The sequence below is a fragment of the Ascidiella aspersa genome, chromosome 9, assembly GCF_963924565.1.
Source record: "Ascidiella aspersa chromosome 9, kaAscAspe10.2, whole genome shotgun sequence".
Classification (NCBI taxonomy): Eukaryota; Metazoa; Chordata; class Ascidiacea; order Phlebobranchia; family Ascidiidae; genus Ascidiella; species Ascidiella aspersa.
In genome coordinates, this window is record NC_139455.1 from 22,419,460 (window position 1) to 22,438,249 (window position 18,790).

At 38.0% G+C, this 18,790-nt stretch overlaps 1 protein-coding gene across 1 annotated transcript in view; it reads left to right on the top strand.

Moving 5' to 3' along the window:
* LOC146133623 (atrial natriuretic peptide receptor 1-like) overlaps positions 1–18,790 on the top strand; it is a 57,094-nt gene that overhangs the window by 28,107 nt on the left and 10,197 nt on the right. The window contains exons 5-15 of the mRNA XM_083396984.1: positions 1,033–1,196; positions 7,486–7,595; positions 9,487–9,595; positions 10,112–10,313; positions 11,526–11,606; positions 12,180–12,323; positions 12,601–12,682; positions 13,175–13,442; positions 14,128–14,199; positions 14,343–14,420; positions 18,092–18,269. Of these exons, the coding sequence (XP_083253110.1) occupies positions 1,033–1,196; positions 7,486–7,595; positions 9,487–9,595; positions 10,112–10,313; positions 11,526–11,606; positions 12,180–12,323; positions 12,601–12,682; positions 13,175–13,442; positions 14,128–14,199; positions 14,343–14,420; positions 18,092–18,269 (1,488 nt within the window). The remainder of the gene's footprint in view (positions 1–1,032; positions 1,197–7,485; positions 7,596–9,486; positions 9,596–10,111; positions 10,314–11,525; positions 11,607–12,179; positions 12,324–12,600; positions 12,683–13,174; positions 13,443–14,127; positions 14,200–14,342; positions 14,421–18,091; positions 18,270–18,790) is intronic.

The following is an 18,790-nucleotide window of genomic DNA, read 5'->3' on the forward strand; positions in this document are numbered from 1 at the left end:
GTTTAGGAAAGAACACGTTACTTAGTTACTGAAGAACCCTCTAAAAAACATTTTGCTATTTAATATCCTTGATTTTGTCCTAACTTTTCAACCTAGTGTATATAACACCCATTTTCCCAATTTGATTTATCTAGAATAGCCTTGATTCACTTCACAAACCACTCGTTTGTTGAACCACAATGCTGTTTGTGACGCACAAGCCCTGTTTGCGTTTTTTCAACGTCATAAAAGGCGTGTTGTACGTAACGTAGGCGGAGTAAGAACGGTAATGAACGTCAAAAGTTTGATGTCGCGTGCAGCATTGTGATGCGACAATAGTGGTGTCGAGTGCATACACATAAACAAGGTCAACTAGGTTTATTGCCCAGTACTTTCATTTTCGTGGAACGCAGTGCTTTCTGAGAAATGACTGTTTCCAACTTAGATCAGTGGTTCTTAACCTTTTACGGCCTGTGGCCCCCAGTTTAGGTTCCACAAAAATACATTACGATACATCACATTGCGGTTTCTGGGGTCTTACAGCTTTTTTTTACAGCTTTAAAAAATATAATTAATCTGGATCTGAGATGAGTTGCTTTTGTCCTAAATATTGTTTTTGATAAACTGTACGAGATGTCTAAAAAATGCAAACACTGTTTCCCATATCTCATGTATTCTACTGTAATACTATATAGTTTGGGTTTAAACACCTGTAAAGTATCTTACATAAAGAAAAGTACTTCATACCAAGGAAAATTCCTGATATTGAATTGCGAAGCCAAAAAAGTCGAGTAGATCGACATCATCTTGATTAAGACGTTTCGATACGAACTTGTATCATCTTCAGTAAATTGGCTTCGTAATTTATTATCAAGCTACATTACAGATCCGTGCATAGTGTAAGTAAAATTATTTATTCTTAAAATTGAACTTACTTAGTATACTAATAACCTTTAGGGCCCATACAAAGTAGTGCAACTAAGAAAGTATCACGAAATATTTTTTTGCGCTTCACACATTTAACAGAATCATAAAATCCTCATCTTTCTGCAGTGCTCATTATCAGTGCGGAGGACTTTGTGGTCCGTGACTTCCTCAAATCCGCAAACCTCAACAAACACGAGAGTGGGGAGTACGCCTACGTCATAGTTGACCTTAGCAACAAGCTTGGATCGAGACCCTGGGAGTCAATACTGCCCAACGGAACCCTTGTCAGTGTAAGTCTAGTAGTCAAAATCAGCCCAACGATTAAAAACATTACAACATAGCACTTGATAAGAATGTCAAAGCCTATACAGAAGTAGGTGTCAGTTTGAACGTTTGGAATAACTCTTTATTCATTTTCTATATAGTCCTATGTTGACTATTTTAAAAATGAATAAAGAGTTATTCGAAACGACACTGGTAATGAATACTGTCCAACGGAACGCTTGTCAGTGTAAGCATGTACAAATTCAGCTCAAAAATTAAAACATTATAACAGTGATTTTCAACCTTTCATGGCTAACGGCACCCCTTAAAAATATTAAATAGATTTTCGACACCCCGACTGAAATTTTTGTGTAGTATTTTACTGTAACGTCATAATAAATAGAACTGGAACAACACAATTACCTCAAAACATGTAAGAAAATGTCATTTAATATAATCTCTAATCCTACACAAAAAGTTGTATCAAGAAGCTTACGAACTGAGTAAAAACAGATTCTTAAAAATTCTTTAATACCTATTGGCACCCTTGAGCATTAGAAAAGGCAAACCAGGGCGCCGCAGAACCCCGGTTGAGAACCACTGCATTACAACATATCACTTGTTTTTCAACACATGGGGCGCCGTTTGATTTGGTTGGGTCGCCCACTGCAGTTTTTCACATTGTTAGATGTGTTTCTTAAATTACTCTGAGCGATATTTCTGGAAAGTTTGTGAAATTTGAAAATACTAAGACATGCCTGAAGCAATGCGAAGACATGTCTCATATTAATTTATTTCGGACTTCTTTATGCTATTGCTTTATGAGTGTTTTGTTTACTTTAAGATCACAAAAATTTCAGTTAAGAAAATTGGATCGACAAAGCTTTTTGCTGTAATTCTTATGCTAAGTATTTAGGTCGACACGCAAAAAGGTAGCGAAGCATTTGTTACAGACAAGTAAATCAATCTGATACTTTCCAAAATAAAGTTGTCATTGTAGGTGTTTTTAGACTCCATTTCGTAACTTTTAATAAAATATTGTATCAGTCGAAAAATACTAAATTTCGATACTGCCTAATGGTGACTTTTCCTAAATGGTGACTTTTTTTTTTCGAACATCCTGAAATTGACGGAATCCAAAGAGTTTTATGACATCATAGTTGCGAGGTCACCAACACGTGTTTTCGTACATCCCTCAAAATTCAGGCAATAATTCACCCTTTGTCCACCGCATAAACATGCACTTAAGTTCACATCCAGGCACCAATTGCCTTTTGCCGCCAAAAGGTTAACGATCTTGCAACGACCTTCACGTGTCAAATAAACGACCTTGAAGGCGTCGATCGGAAAGTCCTGTCCTGCAATCCATCTTTCGACTTTGTGACAGTTTTTACATTGCGCAATACCGACGGAAGTTTTGAATTCCGCAACAAACGAAGCATTGTCTCGAGTTTCATGACGTAACAAAGCACCTGTTCGCCGTGCAAGATTTGAACGTAAATAAATTGACTTCACGGTCATCAGCTGCACGCTGTGACGTAATCCTCGCCCATAACGCAGCGTAATTTCAGCTTTGAAGGAAACTGCATGAATGTTAGCGTTAGGACTCGATTTAGCACCTGTGTGTCGTTAGGACACACATAAAACGACCTGTAACTGGAAGTTTCTGGCTATTTTTATTTATTTAACGACATTATCAGTTTGATTTATAACAGTAAACTCAGGCTCTGTTGCGCTGTATTTGCAAAGCTAACTGGGACAGTACTAGAGTTGGATGCAAATATGTGATAAAACTTTGTTTGCAACTTGAACTTCAAACACCAAAAGTAACGTTGTAAGAAAGTGGGATTGCATCAGAAAATGGGTTTAGGCGGTTTTCTATCATCCGAATCTGCACTTCCCAATACCCTATCTCATTTGCAATATAGATAAAAAGCCGCAAACAAGACATTTGCAACGCTGACAGCGAATTCTTGCAACGTCAACATGTCAAATGGGTTTGCGTAAAATGGGAAATTTGCGCAATCTTATCGAGATGGTAAATATTGTATATAACTAAAACGCTGTGGTTTTACACAAAACTTTAACGCCACATTTTTCGACCCTCGCTCGTTAATTATTAGTGACATTTTTCTTATGGATAAATGGTTTGGCTAAAATTCGTTCCGACAAAAGTTGAAATGTTTGAAACTGTTAAAAGCAAATTATTTCGAGGATCCCTAAATGTTTTTCTAATTATAACTGCTGTCTGGTTTAACTAAAAACGATAGGTTTATTTTTATGTTTTTAGTTCTACAATTGTTTAATGACAGTTCTTTGCGTGGAAGACAAATACAGGTTTCGTAGAAATTACGTCAAAAAATTCCCGCACTATTTTCTCCGAAATATTAGGTAACCTGCCCTTCATTAAATTTTCTTTTTTGTAACTGCAATTTTCTGTTTATAAACCCAACCTAACAGTCAGCAACTTAACGTAGCCAGCCCGTCGGTCCATATGTAATATAAACAGTAACCACGAATACCAACAGGGTGCTTCATAGTGCTGAAATATCTTTGAATAGTCACTATACCTGGAAAGACTCTCCCAGAATAGCAAGCGAACTTGACCACGACGGAATTTGCGCCACTTTAAACCTTTGCCAGACTCAGACGAATCTTTAACCTAGTTCTGTCGGCAGCTTTGCCATTATCGTTTCTTTATTTTATTGCTAATTTGTTTGTTAATCGCATGCGACCTCTAGCGAGTTATATTTACTTTTTCATTTCTAGCAAAAAGTTTATAAGTTCTTTCGACCCGACGCATAATTTATTCCGACCTGTCAGTTTTCCAGGAACAATTTTTGGAAGAATTTAAACTATTTTACGTCGCCCGTAATATAATAAACTACAGGATGAAACTTGTTTAGAGTATTTATATGATTTTAAACGAGCACCTGATGTCCATTGTGTACAAATGGCAATTTCGTTTGCCTTTACAGATTAAAGGTTATTGACATCAACGCTTTAGAAAATGAAAGTATACAGTAAACCGACAACGATGAGAAATTTACTTAATCTGTTGTCGTTCGCAACTGCGCGCGAAAAGTAATCGCTATATCCCGTTAATATGACGTCACAATGCGAGCGTTCGACTATTTGTTTCTCGCCGAAAACCGTGTCAAAAAAACACGACAATCAAAAAATAACAAAGAAGGGCGGGCGACTGCAAAAAAAGAGGTTGTTTTTCGCCCAGAACTAGACAGCAACGTCCCGATTCGATTGGGCGATAAACTGCCCGTCTGTTTGTTGGCATACGTCACTAAATATGTTGCTTATGCGCACACGGTCCGGTCCAGCTTTGTGTTGTGGTGTTTACAGGCGGTTGCGAGCGACACTAAAGTGTAGTCCACTGCGAGCAAGGCCGTGGCCGGAGAATGTATGTACCCCGAAAAGGCCTTAGGTACAGAAGCTCTTGTTTGTTTCGCAAATCGACTGGTACCTGGACGTACTTCGTCGTTCGCCCATTTTTTCGCTTTTTTGTCACTAAAAAACGGCTGAAATGCGAGAGTTGAAAACTGGAGAAGAGACTTCTTCTGCATGACAAGTTTGGTTACGAAAAAATATACCAAGACCCATATCTAGTTCTGTTAATAAACTTTACAAATTAATGTGGCAAAAAATACGACGGTCCTTGTAATAAAAAATGCCGCAGCTCCTTTAAAAAAGCTACCACCATAGCTTTGTTACAAGATTATTTTGCTATCAATGAAAAAACAAAAAAAAAACTTAGATAAAGGTTAAGGTCGAATCCGCAAATTCTAGACTGCGTGATATAAAAAATATGACAAACTTTTTAACGTCTAAAAAATGGTTATAAAGTGCGCTGTTTTCAGGTAGACGTTGAAATCCACTTTAGCGACCTACGAACCTCCCGTTGAACTTTTAAACATAAAAACCCACTTTAAAATAAAGCGCCAATATTCTGAGAAAAGTTGCGCGTTGCATTTTAGGCCGGCGAAATTTGTTTTTTGAGCCGCAATTGAGAAATCCCTCTCCTGGTGCGAACTTAAACTTCTCGCGTGCCACCTTCGCGCTTTAATCCGGACCCCGTGCGTCACTGAGGGCGAAAAACGAAAGAGGCTGGTCGAAAATTGCCCCACGCCCGGCAAAACATGCTAATAACGCCGACCCGAACGGTATGGAGACATTTGTTGTTTTAAACCAATACCACGCCACGCAAAAATCACAAATTTTCTAATACATACGCGCGTGGAAGACGTTAGACGGTGATTTGACTGTTTTTTGCTATAAATATGCGCTGCTTATTGTTCTTGTGCCCTCAAAACGTGGCCTACGCAGCCACGCAGACCGCAAGACGTACGTCCGAGCAGCGAAAATTGCGTCTTAAACTTTACGCAGTTCGCAACGGAGAATCTATTGTGTTTTAGCGTCGCTTTTGCGTCGGTTTGTCTATAGATAGACGCAATTTTGCGTGACTTTGGCAAATGACTGTTTTTAGAAAACGTGAACGTTGACCGGTAATAATAAAAGCGACCGAAATAGAAACAGTTGCGTTTTGAGTTGCGCAAGTGGATCAGACATTGTTTAATTTAGTTTGTAACCCACAAAAAAAGTGTTACTAGACAGGTTGAGCAAGACGCCTAAGTCCAAACATGTCCAACTCTGGCAATCAAATATCTTTTTCTTAACATTCGGGAATAAAAAGATCTTCGTACTATGTTATACGTCTCTAAATGTGTCACACAAACGTATAAGTTTGATGATAAACCATTACCGGAAAAACATCATGTGTGATGTGAGATTCGAACCGAAGACCAGTATGTCTATAATGCCAATTTGGTAAGGCGTTATCGTTAGTAAAAGTGTCTGTTGATAAACTATAAATTAATTAGATACACATCTTAATGTAGATAACTTACTTGTCAGTGTTGTAATGCCTTAAGTGTTTGACTTGCATTAGGTGCACTTAAGTCACTGTTTTTTCAAATGACTTGATTCTTAAGTGTAGCATAATATGCAGTGCGTAAAACAAAACTTGTTTTCTCAAAAAATGTGAAACTGCATACCACGAAAAATTAGCAATTGGTAAAATTTTAAAAACTTTAAAGCTGTCTGAAACAGTGTCAAAGTTGTCAGCCTTATGTCATTTTCTTAAATGCTGGTTAGAAAAACTTTCAAGGAAAGTTATTGTCCAAAAATGCGCTCGTTTTTCTGAACTATATATTTCTTCGAATCTTTTTCACCCAAATCTCTAAAAACAACAGCAAACCGTCGCAGCAGGCCAGTCAATCTTTTCGCGCAAACGGCGCATTCCAGTCAGCGAGCGTTTTGCCGGACAGGCAACTAATTAAAAGCAGCTAAGTCCGCGCCCGGTCCACCTCTGTTTGTTTACCGTTTCGCCGCGCGCCAAAGGTTATCCAAGCGCCGGCGGCCTTTAGGTCGGTCGAGCGCCCGCGGGCGGCGGCGCGCTGAGCGCTGGCCAGCAATTAGCGGCATTTTGAGCCCGAAATCGCCGTGACTTGCACTTCTTTCGCCCGGGCCTTTTTTTGCGCCTCGCGGCTCCCGGGGGACAATAAACAGATCCGCCCTTCCGCGCCACATTTTTTCGACCCTCTTAAGCCTTGATTGACGCGGTCGATAAATGCGAGTGAGAGAGCGGCCAGTAGCGATTTTGTGATTTCTATCCGCGCTTGTGCAAATAATCGCGCGCGCCCCCGTCGTGCAGGCCACTGTTACGTCATAACAGGGTTTGCTGTTCACGGTTTCAGTATCGTGCCAGGCGTGGGGTTACGCAAAGGTCACGGCCCAAAGTCGCAAAAACCAGAAGCATATTTTCTCGTAAACGGTGAACAAAATTTTAGAGTGACGTTTAAAATCTTGTTTAGACGTGTATTACGCCTGCCTTGCCTAAACATATATTGTTTTCGTTTTGTAACGGCGCAAATTCGTCGTCATTTATGTCAAGGGGAAGCGGCAGCAATCTATGACCTCATGTGTGCTTTTTGCCTCATCTCTCTAAAAACACTCGTCCAAAATTGAGATGTCATTTATAAAAAACAGCGTGAACTATTTTACTTAGCGGTGTTTAAAAATAAATGGGATTATCCCGTTGTTCATTGTCCCTCATAAAGCTTGCTTCTCAAATCAAACCATTGTGTTTTAACACAAGCGTTAAGTTTGCAAGGCGAACTGCTCCTATTAGCCAGGCCTTTGTGTTATAGCCCGTGGTCACCTGGCTGAATACGATCTTATCATTTGTCTCATCTTATCGCCTTTCTACAGCAAGCCGCCAATTGCATCCATTTCACTTTGCAGGAGCACCGAATCAAGGAAGCCCTACAGAGCGCTCTAATCATCACCCTTAAACAGCCCAATTCGGAGCTTTACGAAGAGTTTGTGGAACAGTTTAAGACAAAGCTCGGAAGGTATAGCCTAAACTTAACCATAGCTCTAACACATAATTGTGTAGAAGTAATATGCCTAACTCATATTAATTAAATTATTTGTAATTGTTAGAAAACTGTAAAACGTAAACCAAAGCTATTTAAACAAATCAAACCAGGAAAACCTGATTCCTTTTTCGCCATATTTAATTTTGTAATTAACGCCGCCCAACTAAATATCCTTTTGACCGAATGATCAATTTTCAAAACCTTCTTTTCAAAAACTCTTTATATCAGTTGTTCACAACTTTATTGTCCTGTGCTTCCCTTTTAGTGGATTTTCAAATCTCCCTACAAATTTAGATTGCTAAAATATCGTTTACATTATTGTTTTAATGTAATTCTTAAAACAGAAATTAAACTCTCGATAATAAGCTAGAAAGCATCTATACAAGAACTTTCGTTTTCTCAGCTCATATGGCAAATTCAGCAATAACACATAGCACAGACCACCAGTAAGGGATTAATATTGTGACACCCCCCTCAAGTGGGGAATTTTCCCCTTGTTGGAAACCACTGCTTTATATCATTGACTGAAAATTCAATATGACAAAACTTGCCACTGATTGTAATTGGCCTATAATAACGTTATCGTTTTATCAAAATTTATATCTTGTAAGCTAAAAAGAGACTTCGCGTAAAGTTTTTGTACAAAACATAATTTAAGGCTTAGGAGTTCGTGACTAAGATACAGCGAAGACTTTGCTGAGTTTATTTGTTGTCCCCCAAAATCCCTCGATGAGAAGAGCTTTACAATCGGTGCGTTGTTGTTCACGCGGGTTATTGCCCAATTACAACGTCCGATATATTCCAAACACACCCGAAAACGTGTATAGGCAATATGCTGCCGGGGCGTGTTAAAATTGCTGTTTTTTTTTCATTTACAATTTACCGGGAAACCAAGCTTAAAAGCGTTTCCTGTGAAGCGATATCTGTTGCATAAATGGGAGACTAGATTTATTTTCATGTTTGCCGATTGTGTATACTTTACTATGGGAAACCGGTGACGAAATCGACTTGAAATAGAAAGCATCGTGACCCATTTAACAAGGCCCGCGACCGGAATGGACTTTGGTTCCACGAGATTACAACCAACTCCCTACAGGCCCAACCCATATCGGGCTGGCACCGAACGAATCACACCTTATTGCATCAACAAAGAATCCTGGCCTCGTTAAAACTGGGCCGCTCTATCAACAATATCGTCTCCCGAGAAATGGATTTGCGATTATCAACCATTTAAGCCTCAAATGCCGGCGAATCCTTACTTTGAGTTTGTCGCGATCACTCACCCTTGTCAGATGCTGGCATCGTTTTTTCCCCACATATAAATGATATATTTTGGAGCATAATGATTGGAGGTTGTAGCAAGACGTATTAAGAATATCAAGGCCCATACAAAAGCATTTGAGTACTTTTGTATGGGCTTTGGCAGTCTTACTACTTCAATTATATCTATTTTTCAAAGTTCTTTTTCACACGTGTGTGGGCTAAAATCAAGGCCCAGTAATTTTCAATTACAGGACAGGTTTTCGGTATTGCCGTCAGCTCGTAAATACCCCACGTTGCTTTTTGTTTGAAAATTCAGGGATGAAACGAATGTTTTTTTAGCGTGGAAAACGTTACTTTGGGCACAAATTAACCTCTAAATGTCCAAATCATTTTTGGAATCAACATAAATAAAGATCATCAATGTTAGGGCAAGAGTTCAATAAATAAATTTTCCGTTCTGTGGGTGCAAGATACTTTAACAGTATGTCTGTTACATTTGGCGAAGGAAAATCAGTTGAGATCAGGCTTCTGCGTATGTCGTGCTCAGGTTGCCAAAATAAAAGTTACTGAGTACAAACGTTTAACCCTATATTGCCTACAGCAACATGGACGACAGCATCGATGCCAATCTAACCAAGAGAGTGGTGGACAAGGTCACTGAGCTTGAGAGTTGGAGATATGGAACGCTGAAACCAGACGAATATTTCAAGGTAGAACTGAAACCTTGGCACGGACATTTTTTGTTGGTTTCAACAAAAAAATGAAATATTGTTTTTTTTATCAATTTTGTTTCCTAAAATTTTGAGTTACAAAAACATTATTTCCACTCGACTGGTATAGCAGTCGATTTTATTGCATTTTTGTTTTTCAAGTTTTAATAAATGCACGCACACAAGTAAATTTGACATTGCTGTAGTTTTTTTGCCATTATTTTATACACGAGTAAAATAAGACTGCCGTTTAACAATTTTGTAAACTTTGAAATTGTTGTAATTCCGTAAAAACGATCTTCAGCTTCAATGTTTCTTCCTATAAACAGATAGTGTAGGTACAAAAGTAAAAATTCATTACTAGGATAATTGTTTGAATTGTGAATGCATTTACGTATAGTCGTATACAGACGTGTGTATGAAGTGTATACAAACGTGCTTATATCTGACCATTATCATCGGTGAATTAAACTTTATAGAAATATTAAAAATATCCTTTTTTCACCAATCGCACAGAAAAACCAGTACCCGGCTTTTTTCCACGACTCCCTGGTCATGCTGGCGCACATCCTTAACGACAGCCTCTCCGAGAATGTCTCCGCCAGCAATACGCAGGCGGAAAAGAGCACGCGTCCATGCGGAACGGCCAGCGTTGATCCGATATTCCCCAACGGAACCCACCTCATGAACCACTACGTCATTGGAAAGACGTTTGAAGGTAATTGCACTAAACTCATCGTTTTGTTTGTATTAAAAAGTAGCTCGTTCGCAATACATAGGGCGTTTGCAGGTTAGGCTACATCGCTTTTGAGGTTTAACGAAACGGAATCCATACAAACACATTAACAGTTTTTAATTGCAGGACAAATATAATCAGCTTGATATAAAAACCTTTTACGGTGTAGCTCACATCGCTTATGAGGTTACAATATACGAAAATCAATACAAACATATTAACCTAAGTCAATACAACACACATTAATTGTTTTAAACGGCAGGATAAATATAATCAGGTTGATACACAAACATGTTTGAGTAGCTCATATACGCTTATGAGGTTTTAAGACACGAAAGTCAATACAAACTTATATATATTAGTTTTACAGTTTAGGTCAAAGTAATGAGCTAGTCATTAAGAAAAAGTTAAGTAGCGCAATCTACCACCAACTTGCATAACAACCATAAGGCTAGACTTTTTAGAACGTCAATATTAGCATAGGGTCGCTTCGAATTTAAAGTTCTCGGAATATCAAAGTTAATCTTGTTTGTAAGGACAATAGTTCGTGTTTACATTTCATTGCATAACACTAATCCAGATGCAGAAAAAACAAACCCTGTTATTGGACCAAGTGTAGCCCTCAAAACAGCAGCTTTGAAATCTACTTATTCTTTGCACATTGACAAGTTATGTTGTATTTTCCTTACTCGGCTTCACTGATCTATATTGTGAAGTAGAATAACAGTGGGTCAATCTGCAAGGCGCAAGTCAACAAATTTGTTGCTGACTTATACAGTATGTCAAATCAACGCCAACTAGCTAAGAAATGTGGGGAAAATGTATAATGAGGCTAGCATACAAGAAAAGTTCTTCGAGTATTAAAATGTTCCCGAAACTTAAAATATGATATTTCGCTAAACTAAACTTTTTCTTGTTAGAATAAACCCTAACATGATAATCATGAAGGAAAATGACGAATTTAACCATGACTGCGTGACAAAATGAGCGTTATTTAAACATTTCCTTATTTTCTAATAATAGATCAAACATGCAACATCATTATGACTCTTACTTCGCAATTTACATTCGTGTTTTATTCCTACAGCCAACTCTCGTTTTTTTAATTTTTTAAATAGATTATGCTTTTGAAATATAATTTAGCACAAATTATCCTTTGGTATCTAATTGTTGTACATTATATATTTATTACAGGTGTAACCGGTAAAATTGCAATCAACAACGTGGGCGACCGACTGTTCGACTTTGCTATCATGGGATTTGATCCGCTTACCGGTAGGTGGCAACATTAATTCTGAAAAAATCAATACCAAAATTACTGAATGTATATACATCTTTGAGAAATCATTATAATTTTTGTGAGTAGGAACGAATCACGTCCAAACTTTATCAACATATGTATGGAAAAAAGCACGAACCAGTGGTAAAAGAGCATAAAATAATATTGAAATAGCAAAAAGTATACTATGTGAATAAACAAAACTATAAATTTATATGTTGGTCCCAATATTTTTGTCAAACTTCTAACGCATTGGCTCCAAACTAATTACCATGTTTTTTTAATATTTTACGTACAATACCGACAAAACCGTTTAAATGCATTTCAGATATTTTTTATTTTAATAAACTCCAATATGAGTGTTTAATCCGACAATGACGCACCAAGCTTGAGCTTAACTAACACTTAAATACGACGTGGTCTCACGCCGGAGGTTTTGCCCGACCACCATTTTCCCTCTGTCTGCGATTTCGCATTAACAATAATGACATCGATTACTGCCACACACGCGGCCATTTTTGTTTCAACTTCAAGCCCAAAACTCAACGTATCTCGTGTTTCTCTCGCAGGCGTGTTCAAACAGATAGGCGCGTATGATGCTGGCGACGGTCAGTATTACGAGGTCGACGGTGAAACTGCCCAGTGGCCGTCGGGGGCTGTCCCTAGGGACGTCCCCAAGTGTGGGTTCAACGGAAAGAAATGCATCAAAGACAGTGAGTCTCTCGAATGGGTTGATTTTAATTTCTGCTTTTAATGCTAGCACTTCTCACCGACGAAAGAGCATAATGTTTGACGTAGTAAAAGTTTGACGTAGTAAGAATTTCAAAGCTCATACAGAAGTAGGTAGTATTTTGCTTTTTCAACATGTAATTAATAACGTTCAAATTGTATACCCACTTCTGTATGGAATTTAAAATTCTTACTACATTCTTGTTAAATTTTATACTTAACACTAAATTTGCCTCAACTATTTTCTTTTCATAATCACAGGACTCACAGTGATTGAAGCGATCGTTATTTCGGTGGTTTCCCTCGCTACGGTTGCTGTGATCGTTTCGGTCAACACATACAGGTAAAAAAACTGCGGGTATCAGCACGTGAGCTTACTAACGTATCAAGTCATCGTTACTCGGCATTTTCACTTTCTAATTTTAGCATTTGGGTAAAACGCACTTTTACTGAAGATTCTAGAAAAGCAATACTCAAAAGCCTGAAGTATAGCTTGCTTTGTAACGTTTTAATTTATTTTTTGCTACATTGTGGCCAGATTATTCACAGTAAACGTGATAAGCCTACATAATATTATATATTAGCCTACCTAATGTTATTCATTGTAAAAAAGGAGAACATCAATAAATTTTGAAAATGCTGCAATTTGATTTTTCTAAAGTTAAAAAAACAGACTTTTGGGCAAAACTATAGAACCATCTCCGGTTTGACAAATCCCCTATTCGTGACGTCACAGACGACTGACAAACACACAGGTGGACGTCACACGCAGTGGACAACCTTCTCATGCATGACGTCACAAACAACTAACAAACGCGCTTTTATGACCCGACAGGCGCCACACGCTACAGAAAGAACTCGAAAGTCAACTGTGGCGTGTGTACTGGTGCGACATCTCGTGGCCGAACGGCATCGTGGCCGGACAGATGGAGGGGGACCCGGGGGTATTCGGGGATGTCCCCACCGACAGTGACCCCTCGCTGGGTGAGGTCATATCCTACTACGTACCATCCCTTTCACCAGCCATCGCGGCAAAGCGAGCTCATAAGAGGAAGAGAAAGTGGTCTTCTAACTCGAAGAGAAACGAAAGAGTAGAAAATGAGGTATATTTGTTACTTTTTTTGCAAGGCATACTACAGGTTTATTTTTCAAACTTCAGGTATTTATTAAAGAGGAATGTTTGTGTCTTATAAGTTCTTGTGACACACCCTACCTTTCAAACTTTATTTGGTTTAGATTGGTATATGCAAAAGGGTATTGTGTTGCTACCAGGCATACTATTAATCAAAACAGCTTCTCTGGTGGCCTAATTCCAATGTTTTGGCAACCTATTCAAATCTCCTTCTTCAGGGTGAATGACTGGGTAATGTTTTGTGCATGCCCGAATTGTCTGTATATAACCATTCGTTATCCCGTATATGAGTTGGAAAAGTACTCTACAATAACGCCTTCCGAAAATCCCCTTTTTAAAAGTTTAACTCGCCCATTTGAATACCTCCTAAAAAAAACTGAATTCATTCTAAAAACATTCGAGTAACACATCAACGACAAAACTGTAGCTCAATATTTTGTGTATACATTGAACTGTTTGTGTAAATAAACTGCTGATCTAGTAAACCAGCAGAATACTCACTAAGACCTTAAAAGATCTTTTAATAGAGTCTGACCTGAATTGCTAGCTTTGCTGGAGTATTCCGCTGTAACTGATCAGAAATTAACTTTCATCTTGCAAAGGGTCAAGGGTATTTCCAATTTCACATATTCAGTGCAAAATTTATTTACCCACAGAGAAAGACCAGCGCCGGATCCCTGATAAGTGACAAGTTCTGGGGCGGAGTGACCACTTCGGCTGTTTACAAGGTAATCGCTTAGAAATTGTAAACAAGCTGTCGAAATTGATTCAAAAGTTAAACAAGCATTCAAGTAACAATTCACATTAGTCGAGACGCTTCTTTGTATTGATGATCGTTGTAATCTTTAACTTCTTTTCTTTATTTTTCTAGGACAAGGTTGTCGTTGTTAAGTTATCGAACCGACGGAAAGTCGAACTGAACAAGACCCTGTTGATGGAACTCAAACATGTAAGTTCCTTGGTGTATGCTGTATATGAAACTGTAAACCAGCAAAGGTTTTACGGTAGCAATATCGACACATCTTTTTGTAAATGGCCGTATTTGTCTAATAAGAAAAATCTTGTCAAGATTTCAATGCAATTTGTCTTTATATAGCCCCAACTGATTACCCAATATGGATATATTCGAGTTGAAGGGTCAGCATTGTTACACTGATTTATCATTAGTATTAACAGAAATGTTTTAAATATAATCACAACTTAAACTTTGATATTTGCTTCGAGAGTGTATTTCAATTCTGTGCATTCAAATCTGAAAATAACGTGTAGGTCTGCACACTTCAATATGTGTTTTTTAAGTTCTACCAAATCTTAAGTCATCCATTTTTTTGCTGACCCAGTTGCTTTCGCAAAGTAGGTGAATCGCTTTTACAGTGACAAGGTTGTTTTATGATGGATATCAAACTACGATTACGTTATTTGTCGAGTTTATCGTATCTTTCGCATCGCGATCTCATAAAAAAGCGACGCCCTGTGTGTTGCGTAACACCGTCGTTTCGTAACGCTGTGGTCGCCTGTATTTACGTTGGAAATCCTGAAGAGAGGACATGACACCTGTCAGCTGGAAGAAATAACGGTAGCCGACTATAGCCGTGCAATATTCGAAACCTTAATACCGAGAAACATAGCTTCGGGGGGATTTTTGGCACACGCTGTGGCTTCTAGGCGCCCTTCCGTGAATCAAATTAGAGTTTGCAGCGGAACAAAGCGACTTGTTGAAGGTTAAAGTACGCCTAAACCCTATATTACAGAAATATATTTACCCTCACAACTTATAGATATGTAAACTGTAGAGCAATCTTTAGCATCCTGTGATGTCGAATTGTATTAAAAGGCATCAAACCACCATCGATGTTGTCGTAATACCAACGACTTTACGGGTGCCTTTTTCTGCATTTTATTTTCGCCCGTTGCGGACCACAGATTGTTGTCTTGTTTAAATCTTGTATGAAAAACGTTTAAAGTATACAAAGGAACAAATTTTGTAAAAAATGTTGACAATTTATCAAACTACCATGAATTTAATTTCCAGACAGCTTAGAGATATACAAACCTTAAACTACATTTAGGGTTTGTGATTACTGATTACCTTTATTGAAAAGTTTACCCTTAAGAATGTTAAAAACGTAAATAATAATTCATTTAAACGCTGCGGTCGACAATTTATCCATTTGATCAGTTGTTACAAAACTACCATGAGTTTCAATACTTGCGTATAGAGGGTAAAATTCACAGCAAAACATACAAAAAATCTTTACCGCGATTTTCACGAGTCAAATTTTCCCAAATCGCGCAAATTTTTTTCTAAATTATCCCGCTTTGCGATAACGCAAAGTGCAATCAGGCCACAACACGATAACGGCCCGCAAAAACCGCAAACGGCCTACTTAGCGTTTCAAAATGTTGTTTTTGAACAGCGTCCGAGGCGCTCCGGTTGTTTTCAGTGCGTCACCCGACAACAAATAACCACGGAATCGTGATAGATCAACGCTCGCTTATTTACCAACACCGCAGCTACGACTGCGAACCGCCACCGTGCTCCTGCAAATAAATTACTGGCTAATTTACCCCCCAAAAGTGTGGGGGGGGTACTTCCCCTATGAGACTTTTTTTTAAAAAAACAACTCTAATAGCTTTGATTTGTGTCGGGATGAATTTTCCAAGTGGATTCCTCCTTTTTAAGGTTCACTAAACAATTCTTCGAATATATATCAATATATGCCTATTTCTTGAAGGTGGGCAATTACAGATTTGTAGTTTTTTGTCTGCTAAACCTTATGGGTAAAGAGGGTTTCTTTACAGAAAACAAAACGCTATTTTCAATAATAAAACAAAAAATGTTTTACAACTATTCATCTTCCAGAGTAAAAAAGCATTTTTTTGTTCGACAATTGCGATTTGAAGAAAATGCGTAAAGTTTCGGAAAATCCTTATCACGAGTTAAAACCACTGCAAGCTTTTTTTAACGAATCAAGACTCAATGCAATAGCAAACGCATTTTTGTCTAAAAAAAGTGGGTCAATTTGTCTAAAAAAAGTGACAGCACAAAAACCATCCTTAACATAGTAACATAGTAAAAAACCTAAAAAAGTATTCTTTTTCGGGAATTTTCACAACAAACTCGAAGCGTCTTGATTTACAAGATGCACATGTGTGGAAGTCGGGAGAAAGTCCCTCGCGGCGGTAAATAAACACCCAGGCAATCCGAACACGGCTCTGCGAAGACCTTAAAATAGCGGAAGCGCTCGTCCACGAGGCCCGCTTAACGTGTTTATGTGCAAGTGACTCGTTTGGAACTTACAATAATGATTGGCGAGCTGTTTAAGCAGGCAAATATGTAAATAAACTTGATTTTAGAAACGGGGTGCATTTCGCGCGCTGTTTGCTATGTCGGGAGTTCATTGCACATTAAAGCCGCGTATTATAGATGTTATCCTGTCTTCTGCAACGGGCTCCCGCATACTTCCTGTCAACTTTTGTTTGTTTATTTGCAAATGATTAGGATGAAATGTTGACTATCCTCCAGGCGCACGAATCCATCATAACAGAGCGCTGTGAGCACAAAGACCTGTTGTTGTTATGATTCCAGACAAATAAACCACATACCATAATTCATGCCGCCCATTACAAAACGTCCACCTTATTTCTCAATACCTCAATGTTGACCTAGTTCAACCACAAATTGACCAAAATTACGATGGCCATCGCCGTCAAACGATGTTCGCTTGTTTTGAGAAATGTGTATTTTCGTTCGAAATCGCCGAACCTTTTCTCGAAGAAAAAATAAGCGAACGCTGCCAGAAACATGTTAACGTTTTGTACGATGAAGGCAATTTGCATTGGTGACCCATGTTATCAGATATAGATTTGTAGAAATTCGCATTGCATTTAAATTATCCAAACTAAGATCGAATTTGATGGGGTGTGTGATTATTTTGAGAGTTGTATCTTCAGGCAATTGACCATCGCAACGGAAATAGAACGAATATAAACTTATACACTGTGGGCCTAATGGGGCTATGTTTCGATATCTCAAAGACAACTATATCGCAATTACAATTTCAACCCTTACAAAATTTTCTCAACTTTAAGTTCCGTTTGTTGTTTTCGCTAGTGTTGAGAATTTAAACACACTGAAAAGACAAAAAACGTATCTTGTTATAACGATTTTGAGCAGAATTTATTGAGGAAGAATGAGGTTAAGGTATTTTTTCCAAAATATTTTCCTTTACAAATATAAAGCTCAAAATGAAGGCAATTTAATAAAACTTTGGAGCATAATGGTCGGGGGTTTTAGTTAGACATAGATGTAAGGATTGTAAGCCCATATCGAGTAGGTTAAAAACGAGTAAAAGTTATTCAAAACGTGCAAAAAAAAAATATCTATTTAAGGCTAATTTTCTCACTGTACCTTCAGACTTTAAAACGTAACAAAAGTTTTTTAATAAGTTTCAAGTTGCCTTTCTTTCGTATTCAATTTTAGACCTTTTTCAATTTTGTAGCATAATGGTTGAAAGTTGTAGTAAGACGTAATAAAAATATTAAAGCCATTTCAAACTAAGTCAACTAAGTCAGAAGATACTACGTTTTTTAATTTTATTTCTCTATGTTTTATTTCAGATGCGTGACATCACCCACGACCATCTGACTCGTTTCGAAGGCGCATGCGTGGAGTGGCCTCACATCTGCGTGCTAACTGAGTACTGCAGTAAGGGAAGCCTGCGAGACATTCTGCTCAACGACGAGATTCACCTGGACTGGATGTTCAGGGTCTCACTCACCATGGATCTTGTGAAAGGTGGGTGAGAGACCGAAAATGTTTTTTAAATACCGAAACGTTTTTTTATAGTCTTCATACAGCGCAGAATTAGAGAAGTCATAGTCTTTGTTGACAAATCGTTGCGGTATCTTGAAATTTCTTAATGGTCACCAAGTCCAAGTCTTACCAAAAACTGGGCGGCACTATTCTGCTGTTATTGTTAGGTGGTCAGGTCGTAAATAAAAACGTAATAAATGAAACTATAACTATTACAAATTGAAGTCAGTTGACACAATCAAAATTTTGTCAAAAGTAAAATGTAAACCTTGTTTATATTTATCACCTGGTAATTTTTCAACTTATTTTCTCGAAATGCCCTGAAGTTGCCTAAAGCAGTGTCTAATAAAACAGAAAATAATCCTGCTTTCATAAAAGTCTAAGAGCAATAGAGAAGTCGGTTAAATTTTCTCTTCATTTTTGCCTATATCCAATGGTTATTTAGTGCATGGTTATGCTTACTCGTATGCGCAAAAGTCGTATATCTGCTTAGGTCTAGGTCA